General features: G+C 41.6%; 2 protein-coding genes across 4 annotated transcripts in view; one reads left to right on the forward strand and one right to left on the reverse strand.

The window, feature by feature from the left end:
* rpl12 (ribosomal protein L12) overlaps positions 1–19,303 on the forward strand; it is a 29,871-nt gene extending 10,568 nt beyond the window's left edge. Inside the window, exons 7-8 of one of the 2 annotated variants that reach the window (XM_041193600.1) lie at positions 14,619–14,665; positions 19,288–19,303. In XM_041193600.1, the coding sequence (XP_041049534.1) occupies positions 14,619–14,665; position 19,288 (48 nt within the window). In that variant the 3' untranslated portion in view covers positions 19,289–19,303. Of the gene's footprint in view, positions 1–14,618; positions 14,677–19,287 lie in introns of those variants that run through there. The other variant, XM_041193599.1, reaches the window with a different exon arrangement.
* On the reverse strand, positions 170–17,956 carry pole3 (polymerase (DNA directed), epsilon 3 (p17 subunit)). Of its 2 annotated transcripts, none has more exons than XM_041193604.1 (5): positions 17,897–17,956; positions 13,352–13,431; positions 10,037–10,122; positions 2,582–2,700; positions 170–616 (listed from the first exon to the last, which is right to left on the reverse strand). In XM_041193604.1, the coding sequence occupies exons 2-5, from the start codon at positions 13,415–13,417 to the stop codon at positions 429–431; spliced, it is 459 nt and encodes a 152-aa protein (XP_041049538.1). In that variant the 5' UTR covers positions 13,418–13,431; positions 17,897–17,956; the 3' UTR covers positions 170–428. The 2 variants fall into 2 exon arrangements, with proteins under 2 accessions (XP_041049538.1, XP_041049536.1); XM_041193602.1 differs by having other exon boundaries at positions 17,802–17,933.
* Positions 19,304–26,858: the final 7,555 nt, after the last annotated feature.

Raw genomic sequence — 26,858 nt, forward strand, 5'->3', positions numbered from 1 at the left:
GTGAGTGATTTTACAAAACTCACTCTGGAATGTTCCTGAAGTACATACCTTTGCTCCACCATCATCTGTAGCCCAATAGATATATGGTCTCAATCAACACATTAACCTCACTGCCCAATTCCAGGTGCTATCTTAAGGATTTAGTAATACAAATAATACATAAGGTATGTCTTTTTGAATGCATTATTCAAAATTTCAATTTTACAAAAAGATGACAAATGATTAACAAAATAGAAAAGGTTTCAATTTCACCCAACTATACAAAAAACAAAGCACAGTGCAGCTCCACCACTGCCTCCTTGTGATGCCAATTCAATGGCACAAAGTCCTTAAACAGGCCTGTGGAAGTGTATAGGGGTAATCCTTGTGATTGTGCCCAAACTCCAAATTCAATCATTCTCAGCACCTACACAGCATTCATAGGCATCTCAATTTTCTACATCCTCTTCCTCGTTTTCTATCTCCTTTTGATCATCATCTTCCATCATTTTCACCTCTTCAGTGTCTTCCTCATTCTCATCTTCCTTGCTCTTGTCATGTTCCTCACTCTCAGGCTTCTTATCCTTCTTCTTCTGTTCTGAAGCTTCTTTCTTTCCTTTCTGCTCTCGCTTGTAAGCTGTGGGGAAAAAGGCAAGATCATAAGAGGTTTATCACAAAACTTGGGCATAGGATAAGTAATTCCCAGGAATAGGTGAGTGTATATCCTTAGTAAGAGGAGGAAAAGTGATCAATTTGGCAGAACTCATTAGAAAATCACCAATTAATAAGGCAGAAAACTTTGTATTTACGTGTGGAATAAAAAAAAAAGCACTAGGGATCAGTGGAAAGTATTCAAACAATGCCTGGAGTAATTGGAAAAGTCGAAGACAAAAAGCAGATTTAAAGAAAATGTAATTATGGAAAATAGAACACAACAGAAATGGACGTGTGAAATTGCTGGCAATGTTCCATGAAACCAAAAATAATAAAACATGAATTTTAAAAAGAAATCAATGTCAAAGCAATAGATTGATATCAAAAGTGTAATTAATAAAAATGCCCATTAAAAAGTGCTAAGCAGCAGAGTTAACCAATAAAATCTTTTGCCTTTTCACATGGAGACACACAGACCTTGCATTCGCCTCGGGTGGCCACACTCCGTGCTGGTCTCGGGGGAATTCATTTGAAAACAGGATCGGAAGCAGGTTGCCTTTCAGCCTGGGTTTTCCTCCCCTCCTGGCCTGCTTTGTGGATAGGTTTTGGGGACTGCCACCAGATTGAACACTTGTTGCTTCCTACTTGACATCCTTCTCATTGCCCCTCTCCTGAGCCCTTGCTAGGGAAGGCCCGCGGAGTACTCAACACCATCAGGAAGCAGCATGATTTCATCTCTCTCAGCAAGTGTGTATTGTAGATTGATATTTTATTTCAGTTTTCCTTTAAGGAAAATATGCAACTCTGCTTTTCCTTATTGTCTCCTTGCCCACTCTGCCATCCTGGCCTAGTGCTTCTTCAGGGACCTACGCAGGAGGGCGAGAGAGCACGTGTGCTCTTAAAACAACCACTTGCCTTTGCACTGCTCGCTGCTCCTCCAATCAGAGACTGAATCTCTTCTCAATTTGCTGCTGATGAGCCTATCAGCAACAAATGCAGGAGAGAAAAGGCCTGTGATTAGAAGAGCAGCTCCTTGCAGATCTTTCATTCAACTTAGCTGTAGTTTGAACAGCAAGTCCTTTGGCCAGATATAGAGGCTTTGGGGGCCAGGTTGAAAAATTATTGTTAGGGCATCTGCAATATTCTCACCTACTTTAAAACCCTGGGATGAAAACAATTTTGTCAATTTTTATTGCTATTTTTGTCATTAGTGTTATTTTGCTTACATTAATTTTGGTGAGTCCCTGGTTGAAAATTAGTTTCTTTGAGATGTCCAGCATGCTATCCAATTCCTTTATTGTAAATGCTAACATAAAACAAGTATTCAACATGTCCATCATTTTGTGTTCATTGACAACATCACCATTATCCATTCTTAAGGAGACCAAATTGTTCCTGATCAATTTTCCCTAAAATAATTATAAAGATTGTTTGTGTTGATTTGATATCCCTTGCAATTTCCTTATCATACTCATTTGATCTGTTTCTGTGCCATAAAATCATTTGTTAATGGAGCTACCTATACCACATTTGCTCTGGGAATATTCAATTCTTAATATGGATGCCTGTTCCATTACCATCCTTCAACTTGAACACAAAACCTTAGTGAAAAGTAAGCAAACCAGATGAGGGTTTCATTCACCCAGTTCTCAGAGGGGTGGGCAACACAAAAATTTTGCTTTCAAAAGCAAAGTCCAGTTCCCACCCTATGATGTAATCATATAGACTATAAGGATCTACTCACTTGTAGCGTACATCAATTTTTCAGCTCATTTTAAACTACTGTCTCATACCTGTAAAGGCAATTTTTTGCATTAGAAAGCTAAACCAGAGCTTTGAATTATAATTGGCATCCAGTGCTTACTTAGGTGTAGAGAATAACTTTTTGTTAATTAAATGACTATACAATTAGTTCAGTGGTCTAAACAGTGCATCACAGGTTCCTCACCTTCCAATGCATCTTTCAGTGGGGTTATGAAGCGATCAAACTCCATCTCTTCCATTGCTGCAAGCACATCAGAGGCACTCAGCGTTTTCCTCTTGCTCTTCATTGCAAAGTTATTTGCGCTGGGAAGATACAGATTTCAGTCACTATTACTGACATTAGCTTATTTAATTGAATTTGAATTCCCCAGCTTCCACGGGATTTGAACCCATGTCCCGGGATCATTGTCCAGGCACCTGGGTTACTTGCCCAGTAACAAACGCTCAAACTGCACCAAGAATCTATCCTTGGAATCCTCCTCCTACATGCTATTTCTTAGTTTCATCATCCACATGCACAACTTTCATAAATACATTGACCTCATTTCTCCACCATCTCTCCCTGGCATGTTGCTTGACGAACATCTAGTTGAGTCATAATTTCTTCTAATTCAATACTGGAAAACAAAAAGCCATCATCTTTGATCCTTACCACAAAACGTCTTTGCTGCTGACTCCACCCCCTCTACCTGGCTAGTGTCTCAGGCCAAATCAGACCATTTACAACACTGGCTTCCTACTGGAGCTGAGTTCAGTGAACACCACATCCTATAATCAGGATAGTTCCACAACACTACACATCTACAACCCAACTCAGTTCCTACAAACATACAAAATAAAATAGGTCATTCACCCCGCTTGAGCCCTGCTCTGCTATTCGGTAAGATCATGGCTGATCTGTTTGTGGTTTGAGTTCCACATTCCCATCTACCCCCAAGAACCTTAGATTCTGCAGATGTTGGAAATCAAACAAAAACAGAAAATGTTGGAAAATCTCAGCAGGTCTAGCAGCATCTGTGGAGAGAGAAACAGAGTTAACGTTTCGAGTCTATATGACCCATCTTCAGAGCTGAAGAGAAGTAGAAATGTGATGAAATTTATACTGTTAAAGGGGGACGGGGCAGGTGGAGCTGAATAGAAGGCCAGTAACAGGTGGGGACAAAGGAAGTATTGACAAAGATGTCATGAACTAAAGGACAAGGGGAGTGTTAATGGTACTGGTTAGTACTAAAAAAAGGCACTGATAGTGGCAAGAAAGCAGAATGTGATAATAGTAGAACACAGGTAGCATTGTATGGAAGAATATCATGGAACAAGAAACACATGGCCCTGTAGTGGATGGGGTGGGGGCAGTGTGGGGAAAGAATCTATCTACCTCTGCCTTGGAAATATTCAGTGACCACCGCCTTCTGAGGTGGAGAGTTCCAAAATCGCACAACTCAAAGTTTCCTCTCATCACTGTCCCAAAAGGGCAGTCCCTAATTTTAAAACAGTGCTCCCTAGTTCTGGACTCACCCACATGGGGAGATATCCATTCCACGTCCACCTTGTCAAGACCATTCAGGGTCTTATATATTTCAATCAGTCACCCCTAACTCTTCTAACCTACAGTGGAAACAAGCCCAGCCTGCCTGTCCAACCTATCCTCATAAGACAACCCGATCATTCCAGGTATCAGTCCTAGTAAACCTCCTCTGAATCATCTCCAACACATTTACATCCTTCCTTAAATAAGGAGACCAAAACTGCACACAGTATTTGAAGTGTGGTCTCACCAACGCCTTGTATAACTGAAGCATGACATCCTTACTTATATGTTAATTTCCTCTCGTAATAAAGGATAGCATTTCATTAGCCTTCTTAATTACTTGCTGTGCCTGCATACTAACTTTTTTGTGATTCATGCACGAGAACACCTAGATCCCTCTGCAGCTCAGAATTCTGCAATCATTTTCCGTTTTAGTAATACTCTGCTTTTTTATTCTTCCTGCCAAAGTGAACAACTTCACATTTTCTCACATTATACTCCATCTGCCAGATCTTTGCCCACTCACAACTTATCTATATCCATCTGCAAACTCCTTATGTCTTCTTCACAACATACTTTTCTAACTATCTTTGTGTCATCTGTAAATTTAGCTACCATGCCTTCGCTCGCATCATCTAAGTCATTGATGTAAATTGTAAAAAGTTCAGGCCCTAGCACATACCCCTGCAGGACTTCTCTTGTCACATTCTGGCAATCAAAGACCAATTTGTGCATTCTGTTTTCTGTCAGCCAGCCAATGCTTTATCCAGGCTAATATGTTATCCCCCACACCATGAGCTTTTATTTTCCACAATAACATTTGATGTGGCACCTTATCAAATGCTTTCTGGAAATCCAAGTACAGTACATCTACAGGTTCCCCATTATCCATTGCACTTGCTACTCATTCAAAAGAACTCTAATAAATTGGTTAAACACTTCCCTTTCATAAAGCCATGCCGACTCTTCCTGATAACCTTGAGCTTTTCCAAGTGCCCAGCTATAACCTCTTCAATGAACAACTAACACGTTCCCCACAACAGATGTCAAGCCAACTGGCCTATACTTTCCTGTTTGCTGCCTCCTTCCCACCTTGAATAGAAAGGTTAAATTTGCTACTTTCCAGTTTGGTGGAACCTTTCCAGAAGCTAGGGAATTTTGGAAAATTAACACCAACGCATCTACTACCTCATAGCCACCTCTTTTAAGGCCCTAGGATGAAGTCCATTTGGACCCAGAGACTTGTCAGCCCACAGCTTCATCAGTTTGCTCAGTACTGCTTCCCTAGTGATTGTAATTTCAGCAAGTTCTCTCTCCCCTCCACCTCCCGATTTACAGCTATTACTGGAGTGCTTTTTGTATCCTCTATAGTGAAGACAGTAGCAAAATATTTGTTCATTTCATCCACCATTTCCTTTTTATCTACTATTAACTCCCCATTCTCACTCTCGAGGACCAACACTCACTTTACCTACTCTTTTCCTGTTTAAATATCTGTAGAAACTCTTTTTTTTAAACACTTCTAGTTAGCTTTCTCGCATACTCTAATCTCTTACTCCTGATTAACCTTTTAGTCATTTTCTGACCTGCCACTCAACTTCGCGCAGTTATATATGCTTTTTCTTTAAGTTTGATGTTATCCCTAACTTCTTTAGTTAACTACGAATGATGGGTCTTCCTTTAGAAATTTTCTTTATAGTAGGAGTATGTTTATTCTGATTATTCTGAAAAATCCACTTAATTGTCAGTGACTGCTTTTCTGTTGATCTATCCCCTAGCTTAGAATCCCAGTTCACTTCAGCTAGTTCAGCTTTCATGCTCACATAGTTGCCCTTAGTTAAGTTTCAAATATTAGTCTTAGACACATTCTTCTCCCTTTCAAACTGGATATAAAAGGCAATCATATTGTGGTCGCTGCTACCTAGGGGTGCCTTCACTTTGAGGTCATTAATTGATCCTGTCACATTGCACAATACCACCTTCTCTCTAGCTGGTTCCAGAACGTGCTGCTCTAAGAAACTATTTCAAAAGCATTCTATGAACTCCTCATCCAGTCTACTTCTGCCAATCTGATTTTTCCAGTTTATATTTAAAATCACCCATGATTATTGCCACCCCGTTATCACAAGCACCCAATTTTTCTTCTTGTATACTTTGTCCTACATTGTGGTTATTGTTAGGGGGCCTACAGACTACTCCCACTAGTGACTTCTTTCCCCTACTATTCCTCATTTCCACCCAAACCGATTCTACATCCTGATCTCCTGAACCAAGGTCATTTCTAACCATTGCACAAAGGCCATTCTTGATTGACAATGCCACCCCTCCACCTTTATCTAGCTTTCCATTCTTCTTGAAGGTCATATACCCAGCAATATGCAGGGCCCAATCCTTGTCATCTTGCAGCCAGTTCTCTGTAATGGCCGTCAGATCTTATTTACTTAAATGTGCGCTATCAATTAATTTACTTTGTTATGAATGCTACATGCAAATAGAGAGCACTTAGTTTAGTTTTGTTATCTTTGTGACATCGAATCATGATTCTTTGTGCATTCTTAGGTTTTTCTCTGTCCTGCCATTCTGACTCATTTCCCATATTACTATTTTCCTCTCACCTTGTCTCTACTCTTTGACATAATACATCTTTCCACATTTGATCCCTTATCCCCCACTATTTGGTTTAAAACCCCTTCTACTTCCCTGGCTATGCAGTTCACAAGAACACTGGTCCCAGCCCGGTTCAGATGTAGACTGTCCCAATAGTATAGCCCCCACTTTCTCAAGTACTGGGTGCCAGTGCCCCACAAATGCGAAACCACTTCTCCCATACCAGTCTTTAAGCCACATTTTTATCTAATTTTATGTACCCTATGCCAATTTGCACACAGCTCAGGTAATAATCCAGAGATTATGATCTGTGAGATTCTGCTTCTCAATTTAGTGCCTATCTCCTCATATGCTCTTCACAGAACCTCTTTCCTAGTTCCACTTATGTCATTGGTACCTACATAGACTACACCAACTGGATCCTCCCCCTCCCACTGCAAGTTCCTCTCCAACCCTGAACAGATGTCCTGAACCCTGGCACTGGGCAGGCAACACAGCCATCTATGTTCACTACACTACACTCTTTTTGCTCCTCCCACTTGAATGGCTTGCTGTACCACAGTGCCATGGTCAGTTTCCTCATCCACCCTGCAGCCCCTGCTCTCATCCAAACGAGCTGAGAGAACCTCAGACTTCTTGGACAATTGCTGAGGCTCACACTCCTGCCTCACTTGCAGTCACACCCTCATGTCCCTGACCAAATCAGAAGACCCTATCCTAAATAGTCTGACTGCCTCCTGGTACAAAGAATCCAGGTAACTTTCCCTCTGCCTGATGTATCACAGGATCTGCAGCTCAGCCTCCAGCTCAATGACTGAGCTGAAGTTCCTCAAGCCGCAAACATTTACTGCAGCCGTGTTTGCCCCGGATCACAATGTTATTCAGGATTGACACGTCACCTCTCCTGCCATCCTTAGTGTGTTTTAAATAATTACTTAATTATATTAATCACTTACTTATGCTGCTTTGTAACATATTTTATTAACTTACCACCAACTTGCGTACCATTTTAAACCTTTGGGATAGAATAGAACTTACCCACTTACCAGATACTCACCAAACAATTAGCTCCTTTCCCTGTAGTAGAGCAAGAACCAATTCCTACAGGGCAAGAGGGAAAGAAAAAGGAAACAAACACCTCCTTCCCCGCTCTCACAGAATTCCCCCTCACCAAACTCTGGACCCTCAGGATGTTCACTCAGTTACCTCAGCTGTACTAAAGAGCCCTGAATTTATATGCGCTGATCTGATCTGGGGCTACAGTAACCAGCTTCAACCAGTTAGCTAATTAAGTACTCAGCTCCTACAGCTGAGAGTGGATTTACCCTTTCTAAGCTGAAAGAAAAAAATAACTTAGCCTTCTAACAGTATTTTCCAGTTACTGCTAATTACAAACTAAATTTGATTTTAAGAGCAAAATTTAAGAACAAAATTAAAACTTAAAACTCCCCCTTTCACCAAACTCCAAGTCGTCATTCAGTTACCTCTAATTAACATGAATGTCACATCCAGACCCAACTATCTTGCTGTCCTCTCACATACCATTAATCCAATTTGCCCACAACTTTGCTGAAAGTATTCTCTTCCACAGTAAGTCTTGTTCCTCCATTACCTGTCCTCATTCACATATATTAGCTTCTGATCCCAAACATATTATATTTAAAATTTTTGTCCTCATCTTGAAATCCACACCCACCCCTCAAAACCTTGCAACATCCATCTCTGATGTCTCTTGCAGTACTAAATCCCTTCCTGGACATTGCATTTCTCAGACTCCAGCATTTAGTGCAAACCCCCACCTTCACCCCATCACCAGTAGAACTTTAGAAGCCTGTCTAGTTTGGAACTTGTTCCTTAAACATTTTAGCTTCTCAATCTCTCTTTTATAAATTTCCTCAAAATTTTTGGGTCACTTCTCATTTCACCTTTCTTAGTCTGGTGACTGTTTCCTTATGGCGGTTTATGAAGTGCCTCAACACATTTCTTTCCATTAAAGATACTTTATAAATGTGAGTTGATGATCTTGGGAGGCAAGGCTGGAGATGGTAGGGGAAAGAGGTTTAAAGAGGTTAATTATGGAGGAAAGAGCCTTGGGTTATCCATGATTTGATCCTGGAGTAATCAGTAGTTTTGACTGAGGATAACGAGGCATGGTCATACTTAAACTGGCCAAACCAAATTTGCTGATTGGTTCCTAGACCCAATATGCACTAGATACCTTTGAGTTAACGGACCTCTGATGAGGAGCGGGAGTTAGGAGCCATACAAAAGAAAACAGTGCTCGATGGGCACCGCAGGGACTGGGGTGCTTTATTGACCCCTTTTATCACATTTTGGTTTAAAGTTTGTAAGGTTCCTTTAAACTTTGTTCTTGGTTTTACAGTTGACCTAAATTAGGGGCTGTGCCTGATTTATCCCAATTTTGTTAATTTGGTTTAATTGTTTTAACTCAATAAGAGTTACAAAAGAAAACAGCACAGATGTGAGACATTAAATGATTTGTATGGAACATCCTCCCCTTACTCTTCCCACCAATGGTTGCAAAACCTTCAACTATCTTGGCCATATCCTTTAGATTCAGTTTCCTCAGTCCCTTCTCCTGGCTACTTCTTTTCTCACATTTTAAAAGCTTCCTATCTTTTTGATGAATGGAAAGCAAAACACTGCACATGCGGGAAATTTGCAACAAAGGCAGAAAACATTCAAGACACTAGGAGCTGGCTGGCCAGCATTTGTTCAAAAGACATGTCAATGTTTCAGATGTTGAACCATTCCTTGAAACTAAAAGATATATTACAGATGAATTGAATTTAAGAAACAGAACAAATGGAAGTGGGAAAAGAAAATTATCCACCCTCATAATGACCAAGTAGACTGGAAACAAGATTGAATGTCTTGTAAAGTGCTTAGGTACAGAACAGAAGATGGTTAAAATGGCAAAAGTGAAATGCACAGGAAACAAAATTATGTACAAAAATTCTGTTTCATTGATTTCTAAGACGTAGAATGTGAGAATAGCTAAAGGGGTTTTTCATTACGTTTCAGCATTATAATTTCTGGGTTCAAATCTAACTCAGGGTAAGGGATGAAGTTTCCTTGCTGCTAATTGTAGGGTCCTACATAAATTCTATTCAAATATCTTCAATTCTTACAAGACATAGGTCCACAAGGACAAAACTGCTTATTAAACAGCACTAAATTGGGAAGCTCATTCAGATGTCAATTTTGGCAGGACAGAATGGAGGGAGCATTTTTGTGTCTGTAAACATACTACTCTTCAGCTAGGGCTGCTTGATGCTGATAGCACTTTGGAATGTCCCATGGTCGTTAAAGGCACTATATCAATGCAAGTTCTTTTTTACACATCTTTCACTTGGCTGAGCACTGCATTTGCAAAAAGTAATGAAAACAAAGCTTAACTAGTGTAGTAAACTGACGATGCATACCAAAATTACAGAAAACTGTATAGACATGGGTCTTTACTGCTCATACGGAGTTTCTTACCACGAAGTTGCGTAAAGAACGAAGACACTTGCTGCTCGGGATATTGCGCTACGAGCTTCCTTTGAGACATTCACTCCATCTGGAAGCTAAAAGAGGATATATATTAATCGAACTGCATGCTGTCAGATACAGAACAAACTAGCTTTTGAGCACGACTATATTATAGATAGAATATCATTTATCATTCATAAAGCCAACCATATATGGCAATATTTTTGTTCAGGGGCTGATATTTGACTTGCAGGAACATACTACTTTTTAACCTGGAGGTTAGCAAGGAAGAATGTTTTTGGTAACTGCATCATCCCACTCCATTCACTAATTTCAAATCCTTAAGTGATGTCACATAGTAAAGACTGATTGATCTACAACAATTTCCATTTATATAGTGCCTTTAATGTGTAAAAATGTTCGAACGCAAAAAATGGAAGGTATCAGCAAAGCTAGAAAGAAATGTATTCAGCACTAGAGCTTCAGCACTAAAACCTTAGGGAATGCTTGGTTTGGTGGGAAAGAGGCAGGAAGTGGTGTAAGCAATTGAACTGAGGATCTCGAGCTTAGTGATAAAGAAATCCATGTGCTCCTCACATTTGACATTGGAGGGGAGAGGGATTTAAGGTGCAGGTGTAGTGGAGAAAAACAGCCAAAGGAGGCAGGGGTTATATTTATTCTCCAGGATGATATTGGAGCAGTGTGCAATTTTGGAAGAAGAGTGATTCACTGTATTCCAGCCTGATCTGGTGTGGGATGACTAAACAGCTGTGTTCCTTATAGATGCAATCTGTGCCTCTGGACTGCAGGGAGTGTATGTAGGAGCCATGCCAGGGTAACTGTGATGCGGGATATATTTTGCTGGGAACAAAAACATTAAAAGGTGGCAGCAAATAGTGGTGGAGCAAATCAATTGTTGCAGAGGCTGGTGAATGGAGAGTCAAAAGCTGGAATATTGCAGGTTTGAATATGTAGGTGGAGGGGGGCTGGGGTGGGCTTTTTTGTAGGTATGAATGTAGAGGAAGTACAATGAGGCGGGTGGTGTAGCGTGTGTGAGATTCATGGAAGTGGTCAGAGATGGCCTTATCAGGGATCGAGACCATGGAAGTCGAGGTCACAAGAGATGTCAAGGTCAAGAGGTGGAGGCAAATATGGAGGCAAAGACTTAGGGAGAGCAGGAGTGGATATTGTGAAGTACTATCTAAGGAATAACTCCAAATTCCTCTGAACAGATCTAAGTGAAGAAACTGTATTACAGTTTAGGCAATTAGACATTTACAGATCCAAAGCAGCAATTTTCTGGAACAAATGGAAGGGCTTGACCTTTTGATCAGTTCCAAATATTTCAAATGACCCACAAGATGTGTCCCCATTTAGGGACAATAGCAGCCACTGACCCACACACATCAAAGCTTTTGATATACCAATACACACACACTGCAGCTTGCGTAAACGACTAGTAATCATCACCACTACCTTCTCAAGGGCAATTAGGGATGGGCAGTAAATGCTAGCCTAGCCAGCGACACCCACATCCCATAAATTAATTTAAAAACATTTTTGAGAGCTATGACCAGCAAGAAAGAATCCGAAAAAAATTCTTCTGTCACAGACTATACAGAAATAAATCTATCCCTTTCCCATTCACTTCCACTATATAGTAACTCATTAGACACATTTCCCCCTATTGTACATGGTTTTTCAAGATAAAATGCTTAGGGGTGTTCCAAAGTCCATCAGTAATGTGATGAAAGGGGTCATCAACAGTGCTATAATGGCAGCACTGGTTAGCAATAACCTGCTCAGTTTGGGTTCCACCTGGATCACTCAGCTCCTGACTTCATTATGGCCTTGGTTCAAACATGGGCAAAAGAGCTGAACTCCAGAAGCGAGGTGAAAGTGACTGCCCTAACCTCAAGGCAACATTTGACCGAGTACAGCAACAAGGAGCCCTAGCAAAACTGGAATCAATGGGAATCAGGGGAAAACTCCTGCTGGTTGGAGTCATACCTAGCACAAAGAAAGATGGTTGTGGTTGTTGGACATCAATCATCTTAATTCCAGGACATCACGGCAGGACCTCCTAAGGGTAGTGCCCTAGGCCCAACCATCATCAGCTGCTTCATCATAAAGTTCGCTGATGATTGCACAATATTCAGCATCATTCGCATCTCCTCAGATACTGAAGCAGTCCATATCCAAATACAGCAAGACATGGACAGTAGCCAGGCTTGGCAAGTGGCAAGTAACATTCATGCCACACAAGTACCAGGCAATCACCATCTCCAACAAGACAGAATCTAACCATCGCCCCTTGACATTCAATGGCATTACCATCGCTGAATCTCCCACTATCAACATCTTGGGGATTATCATTGACCAGAAACTGAACTGGACTAGTCATATAAATAAGGTGGCTACAAGAGCAGGTCAGAAGCTAGGAATTCTGCAGTGAATGACTCACCTCCTTACTCCCCAAAGCCTGTCCACCATCTACAAGGCACAAGTTAGGAATGTGATGGAATAGTCTCCACTTGCACAGATAAGTGCAGCTCCAGCAACACTCAAGAACACCATCCAGGACAAAGCAGCCTGCTTGATTGGCACCACATCCACAAACATTCACTTCCTCCTGCACCGACACACAGTGTGTACCATCTACAAGCTGCACTACAGGAAATCATCAGGGCCCCTTAGACAGCACCTTCCAAACCCACCACCACTGCCACCTAGAAGGACAAGGGCAACAGATGCATGGGAACACCACCTGGAAGTTCCCCTCCAAGTCACTCACCATCCTGACTTGGAAAAAAATTGCCGTTCCTTCACTGTCACTGGGTCAAAATCCTGGAGCTCCTTCCCTAACTGCACTGTGGGTGTACCTACACCACATGATCTGCAGCGGTTCAAGGCAGCAGCTCACCAGCACCTTCTCAAGGGCAATTAGGGGTGGGCAATAAATGCTGGCCCAGCCAGCGATGCCCACATCCCATAAGTGAAAAAAAAGTCTTTTTAATTCTTTGTTCACTGACCAGTAACTCCACTGCCAATTTTCACTTAACCATCTTCCCAATTTAAAAAGCAAAACCATCTCATGAAAAACGTAATTCATTTTCTAACTACCAGTGAACAACTATGCAGTAAGAATGCCTGCTTTTTCATTAGGAAAATAAATTAGGAATTTATCAATTACTAGTTGCACAAGGATAGCAGTAATGTCTTGGAGGTATGAAAATATGATTCATGACCTTGTGAAATTAATGGAGTAAGATCTGAGATTATGGATGCCTGGTTAAACCATGAGAAACTTTCATCAGTGCTCACCGCCTCTTTAATAATCCTGGTAATGACTGCATTCGGCAGATTCAAGTCTTCTGGTCTCTCAGCCATCTTTCTCACCTAACCTACAATTACAGAAACAATTCAGTTAGTTAGAAATCCAAGGACAGTTAAGACATTCCTCTCAACTCCAAAACTAACCCCAAACTCTCAAATGTGACATTGGCGAAACGTAATATCTTGGACAAACATTCTGGGAATACATGTGTTTTTGGTTAAAAGGTACAATGAGCAATACATTCGCAGCTGCTTGGGCTCAGGCTGGCCAGTAAGGCATGTTACTGGCTTCTCCTACTTGATCAGATGATCTCAGGTACAAATCCATCATGCATCACTGGGGATGCCTTCGACATGGGAGATTCTATATTAGGATGGGTCTGCAGTGGAGAAAAGCTCATACTGGGAAGGATTTACAGTGGGGAGATGGTGTACTGAAATACATTTGTAATGGGTGTACTTTGGATGGGATATTTTTACTACAAGGTAGATCTGTTATAGACGATGATAAAGTTTGCAACACTGGCTACTGTACACATCGGCAAGATGTCAGAGGGCTGCCAACATTACTCAATTGATTAGTTTTTGTCAATCCATAATTTTGTGGGAACAGGGAATTTAAATAATAATATGTACATGAGTGAAAATGTAAAATTTGACAAATTGCATTTTGTTCTGAGTGTGACTTGACAAAGTGAGCAGCTGAGAGTTAGTGAGTGAGGGAATCTTAAGGGTTACAAAAACAAAAATTGCTGGAAAAACTCAGCAGGTCCGACAGCATCTATGGAGAGGAAGACAGAGTTAACATTTCGAGTCCTTCACCAGAACTAAAGAGAAAGAGTCATACAGACTCGAAACATTAACTCTGTCTTCCTCTCCATAGATGCTGTCACACCTGCTGAGTTTTCCCAGCAATTTTAGTTTTTGTTTCAGATTTCTAGCATCCACAGTATTTTGCTTTTAATCTTAAAGGTTAAGCTTTCTAAAAATCTAGTTTTGTTTCCATTTAGTATTTAACTAAAATTACTTTGTTTAAACTTCTTCCCATCTTAAAAGCAGGGACAAACAAGCTATCTACTTGAGAGCAGCTGTATTTCATTGATTAGGTAGCTAGTTGAATTGTTTCCAATGGTATAGCAAAGCTGATTCATCTGAATCTCAGCTGGTATAAATACAGGGATCTTGGTACAATTTGCAAACAGAATGTGACTTGAGTGAGCAAGTTTGGTGAAGAAGGTGTTTTTTTTTTTCCCAGCCTCCAGTATTTGGTTCTTACTTTGGTACAGAGAAAGAAGCTGACTGGTGAGTAATTGGTAAGTTATTCTACTTAACAAATAGTTTGTAAATTATGGCAGGGCAGCTCAGCTGAGTGGAGTGTTCCTTAGAAGCCTGAGCTCCAGGTTTTGGAACTCAAGCACCTGTTGCAGTCATGGGTACATCTGCAAGGCAGAGAACTATGTGGATAGCATGTTTAGGGAGGTGGTCACACCACAGGTTAAGAGCATGCAGGCAGAGGGGAATGGATGACCACCAGGCAGTCTAACTGAACCAGGCAGGTAGTACAAAAGTCCCCTGAATTGATCTTGCTTGCCAACTGGTTTTTTATTTTGGATACTAGTGAAGGTGATGGTTCCTCAGGAGTGCAACAAGAGTCAAGTCCATGGAACCATGGGTGACTTAGCTACACAGGAGGGGAGAAAGAAGAGTAAGTGATAAGGGCTTTGTTAGTTAGTGGAAGATTTCTGTGGCTGTATGTGTGACTCCAGGATAGTGTGTTACCTCCCTTGTGCCAGGGTCAAGGATGTCAGAGTGGCAGTAGAACATTCTTCTGGGAGAGGATGAATAGCTAGAGGTTGTGGTCCACACTGGTACTGAGATAGGTAGGAGGAGGGATTAAAAGATTCTAAAGGCATATTTTAGGGAGTTAAAGAAATTAAAAAGCAGTAATCTCAGGATCATGCCCGCTGCCACAAGCTAATGAACATAGGCATAGGAGGATTGAGTGGTTGAACATGTAGCTGGAGAACTGGTGTAGGAGGGAGTACATCAGATTCCTGAGGCATGGGAGTGCTTCTGGGGCAGGTCAGACCTGTACAAGATGAACAGGTTGCACCTTAGCAGGACTGGGACTAACATCTTCACAGATTTTCTAATGCTTTTGGGGAGGGTTTAAACTAGATTTGCATAGGCATGTGAACCTGAGAGGGAGCTTGGATTGGAGGGAAGCAAAATTGGTAATAGGAAGTTAGGGGTATTTTATCCTAATGCATAGCAGCATTTGCTGATTTGAAGGCACAAAGGTAAGTGGGTATGATTTTAATTGCTATTACAGAGACATGGTTACAGGGTGACTGAGATGGGCTAAGTGAATGGGCAAGAACATGACAGATGGAATATAATCTGAAAAAGTGTGAAGTTGTCCACTTTGGTTAAAAAACAAAGGCAGAGTATTTGTTAAATGGTGAGAAGTTGGAAAGTGATTTCCAAAGGGACCTGGGTGTCCTCTATCATGAGTTACTAAAAGCTAGCATGCAATCAGGAAGGCAAATGATATGTTAGCCATCATTGCAAGGGGATTTGAATACAGGAGTAAAGATGTCTTACTGCAATTGTATAGAGCCTTGAGACTACATCTGGAGCACTGTGTACAGTTTTGGTCCCCTTTCCTAAGTAAGGATATACTTGCCATAGAGGGAGTGCAAAAGAGGTTCACCAGACTAATTCCTGTGATGGTGGGATTGTCTTAAGGAGTGATTGAAGAAACTGAACCTGTATTCTCAAACTTTGAGAGGTGATCTCATTGATACTTGTGGAATTCTTACAGGGTGTGACAAGGTAAATGTAGATGGGATGTTTTCCCTGGCTGAGAGAAACAGTCTGGTCATTTAAAGTGAGGGCAAGGAGGAATTTCTTCAAATTAGGTGGTAAATCTTTGGAATTCTCTACCCCAAAGAGCTATAGAAGCACCATCACTGAGCATGTTCAAGACAAATCAATAGATTTCTGGACACAAGGGATATAGGAGTAGCACTGGAAAGTGGCATTGAGGTAGATAAGTCATGATCTAATTGAATGGTGGCTTGATAGGAGCACAAGTGGGCCATTTGGCCAAGGTTCAAAACTGGGTATTAAAATTGTATTTATCAAAATAATTTGGCCACTGCCCCCAAAAATAAAATGCTTGACTGAAGAGAATCAATTTTCACTGCCTGATTACAGCAGACAATGTCCTGTGCCCACTGAACCAGGCTTCAGCACATGTAAGCACCTCTTCTGCAGTATGGAGGGCACACTGCGTTGTCAGAAGTGCTGTCTTGAGACATTAAACTGAGGACCAATCTGCCTGTGCATGTGGATGCAATAGGGCCCCTAGCATTCTTCAAGGAAGAAAAGGAGACCAGTATTCATCCCTCAGCCAAGATCACAAAAAAAAAATTAATTGGTCCCATTGCTTTTTGTAGGATCCAGCTGGGCACAAACTGGCTGTGTTCACCTATATATTCTTGAAAATAACTGATGCACTGAGAAGCACTTTGAGACATTCTGAGGACATGAAGGGACAACACAAATATAAACACATGATTCTTATGTATGAAGCAGATTAATTGGCACAGGAAAACCAATCAGCATTTATCTTCCCCACATGAGCAACTGGATTAAATCCACCCTACTTATATCTCCCTTCATCCACTGTCCAATCTATACTTGAATGTTGATTTAGTTTCTACCTCAAAGTGAATTCCATATCCTTGCAACATCCCATGTTAAAGAATTTCCTCTGATCTAATTCTCTTACATTTATTCTTGTCTATGACCCTGAACCTAATGAAAACAGTATTCTTGTCTCTACCTTGTCTCATTCTTCACAATACCCTCTAATAAAGATCTAACTTTCAAGTTTTTCTTCAAATTTGCATTGCGTCATACCTAACAGTGTCCACATGAATCTGCATTGTCCTGTATTTAAAGCCTCTATTAATTATGTTGTGTGGTACCCAATAGTGCACACACAACTCTGCTTGAACAATCATTGAAGTTTTATACTGCATCATCATTAACTCTTCTGATAATTTATTACATTGAAAGGCTATGCCCAACCCAAAAAGATTTGCATGTCTTTAAAACCTTACACAACTATAAGTGGAACCAGCGTCACTGCTGTAATGCAGGAAACAGGAACCAATTTTTGCACAGCAAGCTCCCATAAATTCCAATGGGATACATGACAGTGACGCGGGTGACGGTTAAATATTAAGCTCTCCAACTCGAATTAAAAATTGTGATGCAGCCGAGTTGGAAGCTGATTTAAACCCTCCGACAGTGCGGCACTCCCAAAGCCGGGCTGGGGAGAACTGGTTGCCAGGGCGAAAGTATATTTGCACTGCTCCTCCATGCCCAAGGCCTCCTCCACCCCGGCATTAACGGTCGACAAACTCACCGGACACCATCGAAATCGGTTAAATTATAATAATAATTATCGCCGGCTTATTACAATAACGACTTCTCCGGTTTTCACCGCGCGCGCTCACCCACCCGGCCGCTCGCTCGAGCGCGGCTTCCGACAACCTCTTCAACTTTCACCCCTGACCTTCCTTCAGACTGTCTGATTGGCCGTCGTCTGGACAACGTATTCCCGCGCCTGGTTCACTGACGCGGAGGCCGCGAGAGTGAGGCGGGCAGGAGATTTGAAACAAATAATCGGGAACCAAGCGTTCAGCTTCTACCGCAGAAATTAACAGCCCCATATTCATGGTTGGAGAGTAGTAACCTCCAGCATCTACTGGCCTCATCCCATGACTATTCCTCACCGTTGGAATTGACCTCTTTCTGCCTGCACTAATTTATGAACACCAAATGCATTTAGTTATTTTAAAGCCAGCCTAATAAACTAAATCAAGAAAATGAGGGATAACCGAATGTATTTAGTTTCACAGATTCGTTTTCCTATATACAAGGGCACTTAGAGCAGTGAACACATTCATTATGCAAAAGGCTTATAGTAATTGAATGTTATTTCATTTTCACTGTGAAGATTTCATACTACATCTTTCTTTCGGCGGTCCCTGGGGATCGAGGATGACTTGCTTCCACTCTGGTTCGATGGATTCTGAGGTCAGGGTGACTGACTCTCGGTATAAGGGATTCTTTGGCGTGGGGGACTGTAAGAAGGGGCAGGGGTTTTTCACCAGATACCTCCATCTGTGGCTCAGTGTCAGCATTTTTATCAACAATCCCTAGTTAAGTGCCTTGGAATATATGAAAGTTGGTACATAAAGACAAGTTGTTATTGTTGCGTTGATCACGGATGTAACATTCTTTCCAAATTCCACCTTCTGTCCACAAGAGACAGTTGGGGCTCTGGATAGCGGAAGCAGTGAAGGCTCCAGGTACTGCTGACTGTGAAGGCTCCGGATAGCAGAGACGGTGAGTGGTCGGGATATGGGAGTCAGTGAGGGTGCTGGATTTGGGAGACGGTGAGTGTCCTGGGTATCAGAGACAGAATGCTCTGGGTATTGGAGATGTTGAGGGCTTTGGATTACAGAGACGGTGAGTTTATCGGAGACGGTAAGGGCTCTGGGCATCAGAGATGGTGAGGGCTCCGGGTATCGGAGACAGAGAGGGCTTTGTGTGTGAATGCTCCTGTGAATACACCAGTGCTTCACCTGCAGTACTCCCAGTGTTGGTCCCATTTAGTACAATCTACATAGATGAAGCTGTATTTTCGGTAAGAACATCTATGAATACTGAGCCAGGGTGAACACTGACAATGACATGTATGAGTGCTTCTTGAAGATAACTCCACATTCGACAGAATTGTTTCTTAGCACGAGCAATAAGTTTCACTTTAAGTAAAACAAAAATAATAAATATACATGTTTACTTGTATGACAAATTTTTACAAATTAAGATTATTTGTGTTACAGAGATCTGAAATTTTCATAACATGGGAACAAAAGGATTGCGATTCCATGCTCTAAGGAAATCTACCATCCTTCCTCAGTCTGGTCTGGTCTATATGTGACTCCAGTGCCACCCGGATATCGTTGAATCTTACCTGAGCCCTGAGGTATCTTACCAAGCTACGTGGCAGTTCAAGGAATAGGGTTACAACCACCAAACCAAAACAGCCAAAGGCAAATGGGGATGGGCAATAAATGCCAGCCTTGCCAATGATGCCTACATCCTGAGAATTAATTTAAAAATAAAAGCTGTTAAAAAAGCAAATATAAAAATGTCAAGTGAATGCATTTAGCTTTCAAAATAAATAGCTGAGACAGAGAGATATCAGCAGTGAGAGACAGACTGACAACAGATAGAGACAGATTAACAGCAGGCAGATACATGCGGACAGCGTGAAATCTAAGCAATGAGAAATGAGGAAAGGAAACAAAGAGAACAATGTTAAATCATATAAATTAAATATGTTATGATAACTTTTCCTGCATACAGTGAGAACACAGCTTAAAAAGGCACAGAAAATGTTTAATTCCAGGCATAAAAGGTAGGCAAGCAAGAAAAGGGGAAAATACATTGTAGTCAGGAGCTCTGATTGCAGTACAGTTAGCACTGGAATTTATAGTATTTTTCTGGCCCAGTAGTGGTGAACTTCTGGAATTGGAATCAAGGCACACAACTGGGACTGTGTAGAGAGTTCTTATAGTCCAATGTCTAACTGAACTGCCCCAGACCTGGGAGTACCTGAAGTGAACAATGGATATCAAAAACCTTTCATTCTCCAGTATCAACATCCTCCACTTTGATCAATGCAACAATTCACTAACGAGTTTGCAGTATTCCTGAATCATGGAATATCATGGTATCTCATTTTCAGAAGAAAGTCACCATGTCTGGTATAGGTAAAATTTTAAGTGGAAAAGTGAGGAAAGAAGTAGCTTGCATTGAATTTTTCTTGTATCCCTGATACTAAACCTCTGGTCCTCCCCGATCCATCTCTCCAACATGTGAAGTTGCTTTTTCATTGGGTGCTGCTGTATCTTGCTCTTCAACACTCTTAGCTATTACAGTGCTACTTTCATGATTTTTCTGTTCCTTGATCAGAGCACTATTTTCAGTGGTAGTTTCTAGATCTTTCTGTTCATTTCTTCCAGCAACTAGAAGACTGATCTGGTCCTCAGAGTGTATCTGTTCCAGACTTGGAGACCTAACTTCAGTGGTAGTGCTGAGATCGTCCTGTTCATTTTTTTCGGCAACTGGAAGACTGATATCAGAGTGTATCTGTTCTACACTTGGGGGCCTCATTTCATTGTTGGTGCTGAGATTGTCCTGTTCACTGCTCTCGGCAACTTGAAGACTGATCTGGTCCTCAGAGCATATCTGTTCCACACTTGGAGACCTCATTTCAGTAACAGTACTGAGAACTTGCTCTTGGACCTTGTTCGCAATTTTCCCCTCATCTCCTGGATGACAGTAAAAGAGTATTGTTGCTTAATAAACATAAGTGACAGATTACTCTGCAACTTATTACACAAGGGACCCTGTCACAAGTTGCTCTATTACACTCACTATCTTAGACATAAAGCCATTTTTGGGGAACTCAGATACCTGAGAGGTCTTAGGACAATAGAATCATTTAACACAAAAGGAGGCCAGGTGGGTAATTAGCCATAGTCCTCAAGGGATTGGAGGCATCTCTCTCTCTCCATTAGAGAGAGACAATTAGTTATAATAGCTTGAGGGGCACTGCTCTGGATCAAGTGTGGAGCAAGGCAAGCAGGCAGCCCTCCATGAATTACCACAGCTGGTACAGGGATTGAACCCATATTGCTGGCATCGTTCTGCAACACACTCTAGCTAACTGAAGAACAGTTTCACCAATTCTTGAAAACAAGGGTAGGAATTATCAACACTTTATCTGCTTTGTGATGGGCTAAGAGACCCAAGTTAACCCATAATTGTAAAAATTGGCCAAAGGTAACTGACAGCAGGACCTTGGTATTCCAAACCCAGAAGATCAAAATTGAATGGGACACAGTCATGAAAATATAATAATTTTCATAATATTATTGTGATTTATTATAAAGATAGGTTAATAGTGGGGTTTGGATCAGTTTCTCTGTGTGGATTTAATTGAATTACAGACAGCTGGTCTGGAGCTTTTGAGTTATCAAAAGGGAAGCTAGGTTTGAAATACTAAATACGTAAACATGGCTGAAGTTTTAGAATGTGAGGTGTGAGGAAAATTTGTATTTTTAGATAAATTAAAGTAGTTTGAATTTCAAAGAGATCGTTGGATGTTACACTTAGCTAAAAGAAGCTAAGCCAAACAGTGTGTTCATTTTTCCCAAAAGTTACTGATAGTATGAGTACTATGAAAGATTTTTATTATGAGAAAAGTAAAGTTGCAAAGACATATTGGAACAATGGAATTTACATTAAAAAGGGAGAAACATGTATAAAGGAGATGAGGTTACGTATAAGGAAGAAGGAATTCTAAGATCTCACACAAGTGTGAAAAACTTCCAGCCTCTGTGCATCAAGTTGCTGTCTATAGGAACAGAAGCTAAGAAAACCCAATTTGAATATCACTGTCCAGGGTATTGTGTGCTTTGCCTGGGTCTGTTAATTCTATTTTTTTTACTGTTGCCCTAACAGAGGTCACTGTCCAGGGTATTGTGTGCTTTGCCTGGGTCTGTTAATTCTATTTTTTTTACTGTTGCCCTAACAGAGGTGTAACTGGTTGCCAGATTAATTAGGGGATTTAGGAGTTATTATAGTAGTAATTTGTAGACCTATATATTCTTTTATTAATAAATGTTTAATTTAGTTTTGTAAAAAAAACCTCAGTCATGGTGGACTTATTACTACTGAATTCAAGACATGCATCTCGAAATAAAATATAAACTGCAAAACAGTTGTGGCAGCTGTTTCAAGTTTTCCTCCGGGATTTGAGCATCTTGGCATTTACCATCTGCTGTGCCATAATAGGCATTTTCCATCTTTGACATCAAATAGCAACACCAGATGTTCCAGATCAAATAGCAATGGTTATATGCAGTCCGAGGGAAGGACAACATGAGATTAATTCTTTCTGTACACTGCCCCATTCTAGGTGCAGTAGGACTAGACACAGAAAATATCTTTCTACATTCTGTTATGGATATGTAATTTCAAGATTCATATTTTTTAGGAATATAACTTAGTTTATGGATTGAAATTTTCAAACGTAAGATAAATAAAAACGGCCAGTGAGAAGCTGGTAAACAAAGTCTAAAGCAATTGCAATTCTAAGAACATACGAATTAGGAACAGGAGTCGGCCACTCAGCCCTTGAACGTGCCCTGCTATTCAATAAGATCATGGCTGATCTGATTGTCACCTCAACTGCACATTCTTGCCTCTCCCCGATAAGCTTTCACCCCCTTGCTTATCAAGAATCTATCTAGCTCTGCCTTAAAAATTTTCAAAGTCTCTGCTTCCACTGCCTTTTGAGGAAGAGAATTCCAAAGACTCGTGACCCTCTGAGAGAAAAATATTCTCCTCACCTCTGACTTAAATGAGTGTCCCCTTATATTTAAGCAGTGACCCCTAGTTCTAGATTCTTCCACAAGAGAAAGCTTCCATTCCACATCCACCCTGTCAAGATCCCTCAGGATCTTATATGCTACAAAGAGTGGCCTATATTTATTGATAAGGTTGGAGGTAGAAGTAGGAAACCATTAAACAATGGTGACTGTTCTCTGAGTTTCTCCGTGAAGATGAGATGTCCACAGCTGTCTTCATTAGCAGTTTAAATTACTCTAAGTCCCCACTTAATGTTGACTGACTAAACATTGTTTCACTTTAATGTCTTTAATAAAGTAGTGTCAATATATCCATTTAATGTCAGTTTCACTTTAACGTCATTTGCAACAGACTTCCTCTTCTGTGGCCTGCCTGCTCAAATGACCTCCCTCCCTGCAGTGCTTCCACCCTCACTATCAGTCCCTCTTCCTCCCATTGCAGCCTTGCCTCTGCCTGGCCTTGCCTCCTGGCATTGCTCCCTGGCCAAGCCTCTGCTCTGGCATTGCTTCCTGCACTTGCCTCCCAACCTCGACTCCTACCCTCGCCTCTTGGCCTTTGCTCTTAACTTAGTTCCCAGGGTCTGTTCATGCTGTTCCACTCTTGGCTCCTGCTGCTGGATTGGCACTCAAGTCTTGGGCTCCATCTAATGGCAAATGTTGGTAGGTGCAGGTAGTCCTGGGACTTCAGCTGCTTCTTGCACTAACCAATGTCTGCCACTAGATGGAGCTTGGTCAATCTAAAAGTACTGTACTGTAGGTGAGTGTCCTGTAGTCTTTTAAATATTTTACATTGTATTGTATATTACATTTCTTTCATCTTTAGTGATAAGTTTTGTTTTGCAACTTACTTCAGCTAGGAATGAACAGTGCTGCACATGTATGGTACAATATTTCAACTTGTACATTATTTTTTTCTGGGCGAGAAATGTCCAAAGGCACCTAACTTTGGCTTTAATATTGATTCCTATGGAAACCTATGATTTGCTTAAAGTCATTTTACTCAATGTCGCTATTTTCAGGAACACAACCATAACTTTAAATGAGGACTCCCTGTATTCATGTGGTTTCCCAGAACAAAAAGAAAATTTGGGAATTGGAAATGGTTAGTTTAGATCTCTGTGACATCCCAGTGTGCCAAGTTGCCGTGGAGATAGATTGCAGGGGGGTCTTTTTTGGCTGCATTTTATCTGTGTGAAACTTCTCACAAAAACAGTTAGTTGGAGCCTGGAAGCAGATTTGAGGTAAGCAGAGCTGTAAACCAGTAGCAGAGGGCCAAGAGAAACCAAGGGTGTTTTCTGACGTAGAGTCACTAAACAAGAGTGTACTGAGGCTCATGCTTGAGTTGGGGAGTCCACATCATGAGGTGCTTAAGGATACTTGGAGGGTAGACTAGCTGGCTGCTAGTGGAAGGAGCCCAAGGAATTTCATAACTTGGGGAAAAGCAGGAACACTGAAGAGAATCAAAGTTAATTCCTGAGAGCTGTGGCACATCTGGGTTTGGCCCCAAGAAAAGTGAAGGAACCCTTATGATCCCATAAAGTATAGGGAAACTCGTAGGTGGAAATAAAAGCCAAACGTGAAGTGTTCTGTTGAGATTTTCAGGCTTAAAGAATAAGTGTTTATGAAATATAGTGTTATATTTGTTTCATTTACCTCTTGTACAATGAAGGTTTCTTGTTTAAAACATGCAATCTTGTGGCATAATTCTTTCAGTTAACAACTGGGAGTTTGAATTCCTTTTTAAAAGTTACTGGTCTCCCTCAGGAGCATAACAGTTGTCATATGACTACGTCAAACTCTGAAGTATACGATTTTGGCCTCTTGGACATTCCCAATTTCCTTCTCCCCACCAATGACCATCAGGCTTTCAGCTACCCAGGTCCTAACCTCTGGAATACCCTCCCTATACCTCTCCACCTTTTTCTAAGATGTTCCTGGACTAGTAATCCAGAGGCCCAGGGTAATGCACTGGGGACCCGGGTTTGAATCCTGCCATGGCAGATGGTGGAATTTAAGTTCAATAAAAATCTGGAATTAAAAGTCTAATGGTGACCATGAAATCATTGCTGATTGTTATAAAAACCCATCTGGTTCACTAATGTCCTTTAGGGAAGGAAATCTGCTGTCCTTACTGGTCTGGCCTACATGTGACTCCAGACCCACAGCAACATAGTTGACTCTCAAATGCTTCTGAAATGGCCAAGCAAGCCACTCAATTGTATCAAATCACTACAAACTCTCCAAAAAAAATGAAACCGGACGGACCGCCCGGCATTGACCTAGGGACTCCTGGAAATGACAATGGCAAACTCAGCCCTGTCGGCCCTGCAAAGTTTTCCTTACTAACATCTGGGGGCTAGTGCCAAAATTGAGAGAGCTATCTCACAGATTAGTCAAACAACAGTCTGACAGTCATCCTCATGGAATCATATCTTACAGATAATGTCCCAGGCACCACCATCACCGGGGTATGTCCTGTCCCAGCAGGACAGGCCCAACAGAGGTGGTGGCACAATTGCAAATAGTTGGGAAGAAGTTGCCTTGGGAGTTCTCAACAACAACTCTGGACGTCATGAAGACTCATGCCATCAGTTCAAAAATGGACAAGGAAACCTCCTGCTGATTACCACGTACTGCCCTCTCTCAGCTGATGAATCAGTGCTCCCCCATGTTGAACACCACTTGGAGGAAGCACTGAGGATGGCAAGGACACAAAATGTACTCTGGGTGGGGGATTTCAATGTCCATCACCAAGAGTGGCTTGGTAGCACCACCACTGACTGAGGTGGCTGAATCCTAAAGGACATAGCTGCTAGACTGGGTCTGCAGCAGGTGGTGAGGGAACCAACAAGAGGGAAAAACATACTTGACCTCATCCTCACCAACCTGCCTGCCGCAGATGCATGACAGTATCGGTAGGAGTGATCACCGCACAGTTGTTGTCCCACAGATGAAGTCCCACCTTCACATTGAGAATACTCTCCCTCGTGTTGTGTGGCATTACCACCATGGTAAATGGGATAGATTTCGAACAAATCTAGCAACTCAAGACTGAGCATCCATGAGGTGCTGTGGGACATCAACAGCAGCAGAATTGTACTCAAACTCAATCTGTAACCTCATGGTCCAGCAGGTCCCCCACTCTACCATTACCGTTAAGCCAGGGGATCAACCCTGGTTCAATTAAGAGTGCAGGAGGGCATGCCAGGAGCGGCACCAGGCATACCTAAAAATAAAGAGTCAACCTGGTGAAGCTATAACACAGGACTACTTGCATGCCAAACAGCATAAGCAACAAGTAATAGTGCTACCGATCCCACAACCAATGGATCAGATCTAAGCTCTGCAGTCCTGCCACATCCAGTTGTGAATGGTGGTGGACAATCAAACAACTCACTGGAGGGGGAGGCTCCACAAATATTCCCATCCTCAATGATGGGGGAGCCCAGCATATTAGTGCAAAAGATAAGGCTGAAGCATTCGCAACAATCTTCAGCCAGAAGTGCCGAGTAGATCATCCATCTCACCCTCCTCTGGAGGTCCCCAGCATCACAGATGTCAGTCTTCAGCCAATTCGATTCATTCCACGTGATATCAAGAAACAGCTAAAGGCACTGATTAGTGCAAAGGCCATGGGCCCTGACAATATTCTGGCAATAGTACTGAAGACTATGCTCCAGAACGTGCTGCAGTCCCTAGCCAAGCTGTTTCAGTACAGCTACAACACCGGCATTTACCTGGCTATGTGGAAAACTGCCCAAGTATCTCCTGCACACAAAAACCAGGTGAAATACCACCTAGCCAATTACCGCCCCATCAGTCTACTCTTGATCATCAGTAAAGTAATGGAAGGGGTCATCCACAGTGCTACCAAGCAACACTTGCTCAGCAATAACCTGCTTACTGATACCTAGTTTGGGTTCTGCCAGGGCCACTCAGCTCCTGAGCTCATTACAGCCTTGGTTCAAACGTGG

This window comes from Carcharodon carcharias, chromosome 8 (assembly GCF_017639515.1).
Source record: "Carcharodon carcharias isolate sCarCar2 chromosome 8, sCarCar2.pri, whole genome shotgun sequence".
NCBI classification, from domain to species: domain Eukaryota; kingdom Metazoa; phylum Chordata; class Chondrichthyes; order Lamniformes; family Lamnidae; genus Carcharodon; species Carcharodon carcharias.

Bases quoted from the DNA above. Each gene is read 5' to 3' on its own strand.
- pole3 (XM_041193604.1), bottom strand. From the start codon at position 13,417: ATGGCTGAGAGACCAGAAGACTTGAATCTGCCGAATGCAGTCATTACC. The intron at 10,123-13,351 runs GTGAGCACTGAT...ATCCTCTTTTAG, and splicing joins CCAGGATTATTAAAGAGGCG to CTTCCAGATGGAGTGAATGT. The intron at 617-2,581 runs GTGAGGAACCTG...TTTTCCCCACAG, and splicing joins ACTGAAAGATGCATTGGAAG to CTTACAAGCGAGAGCAGAAA.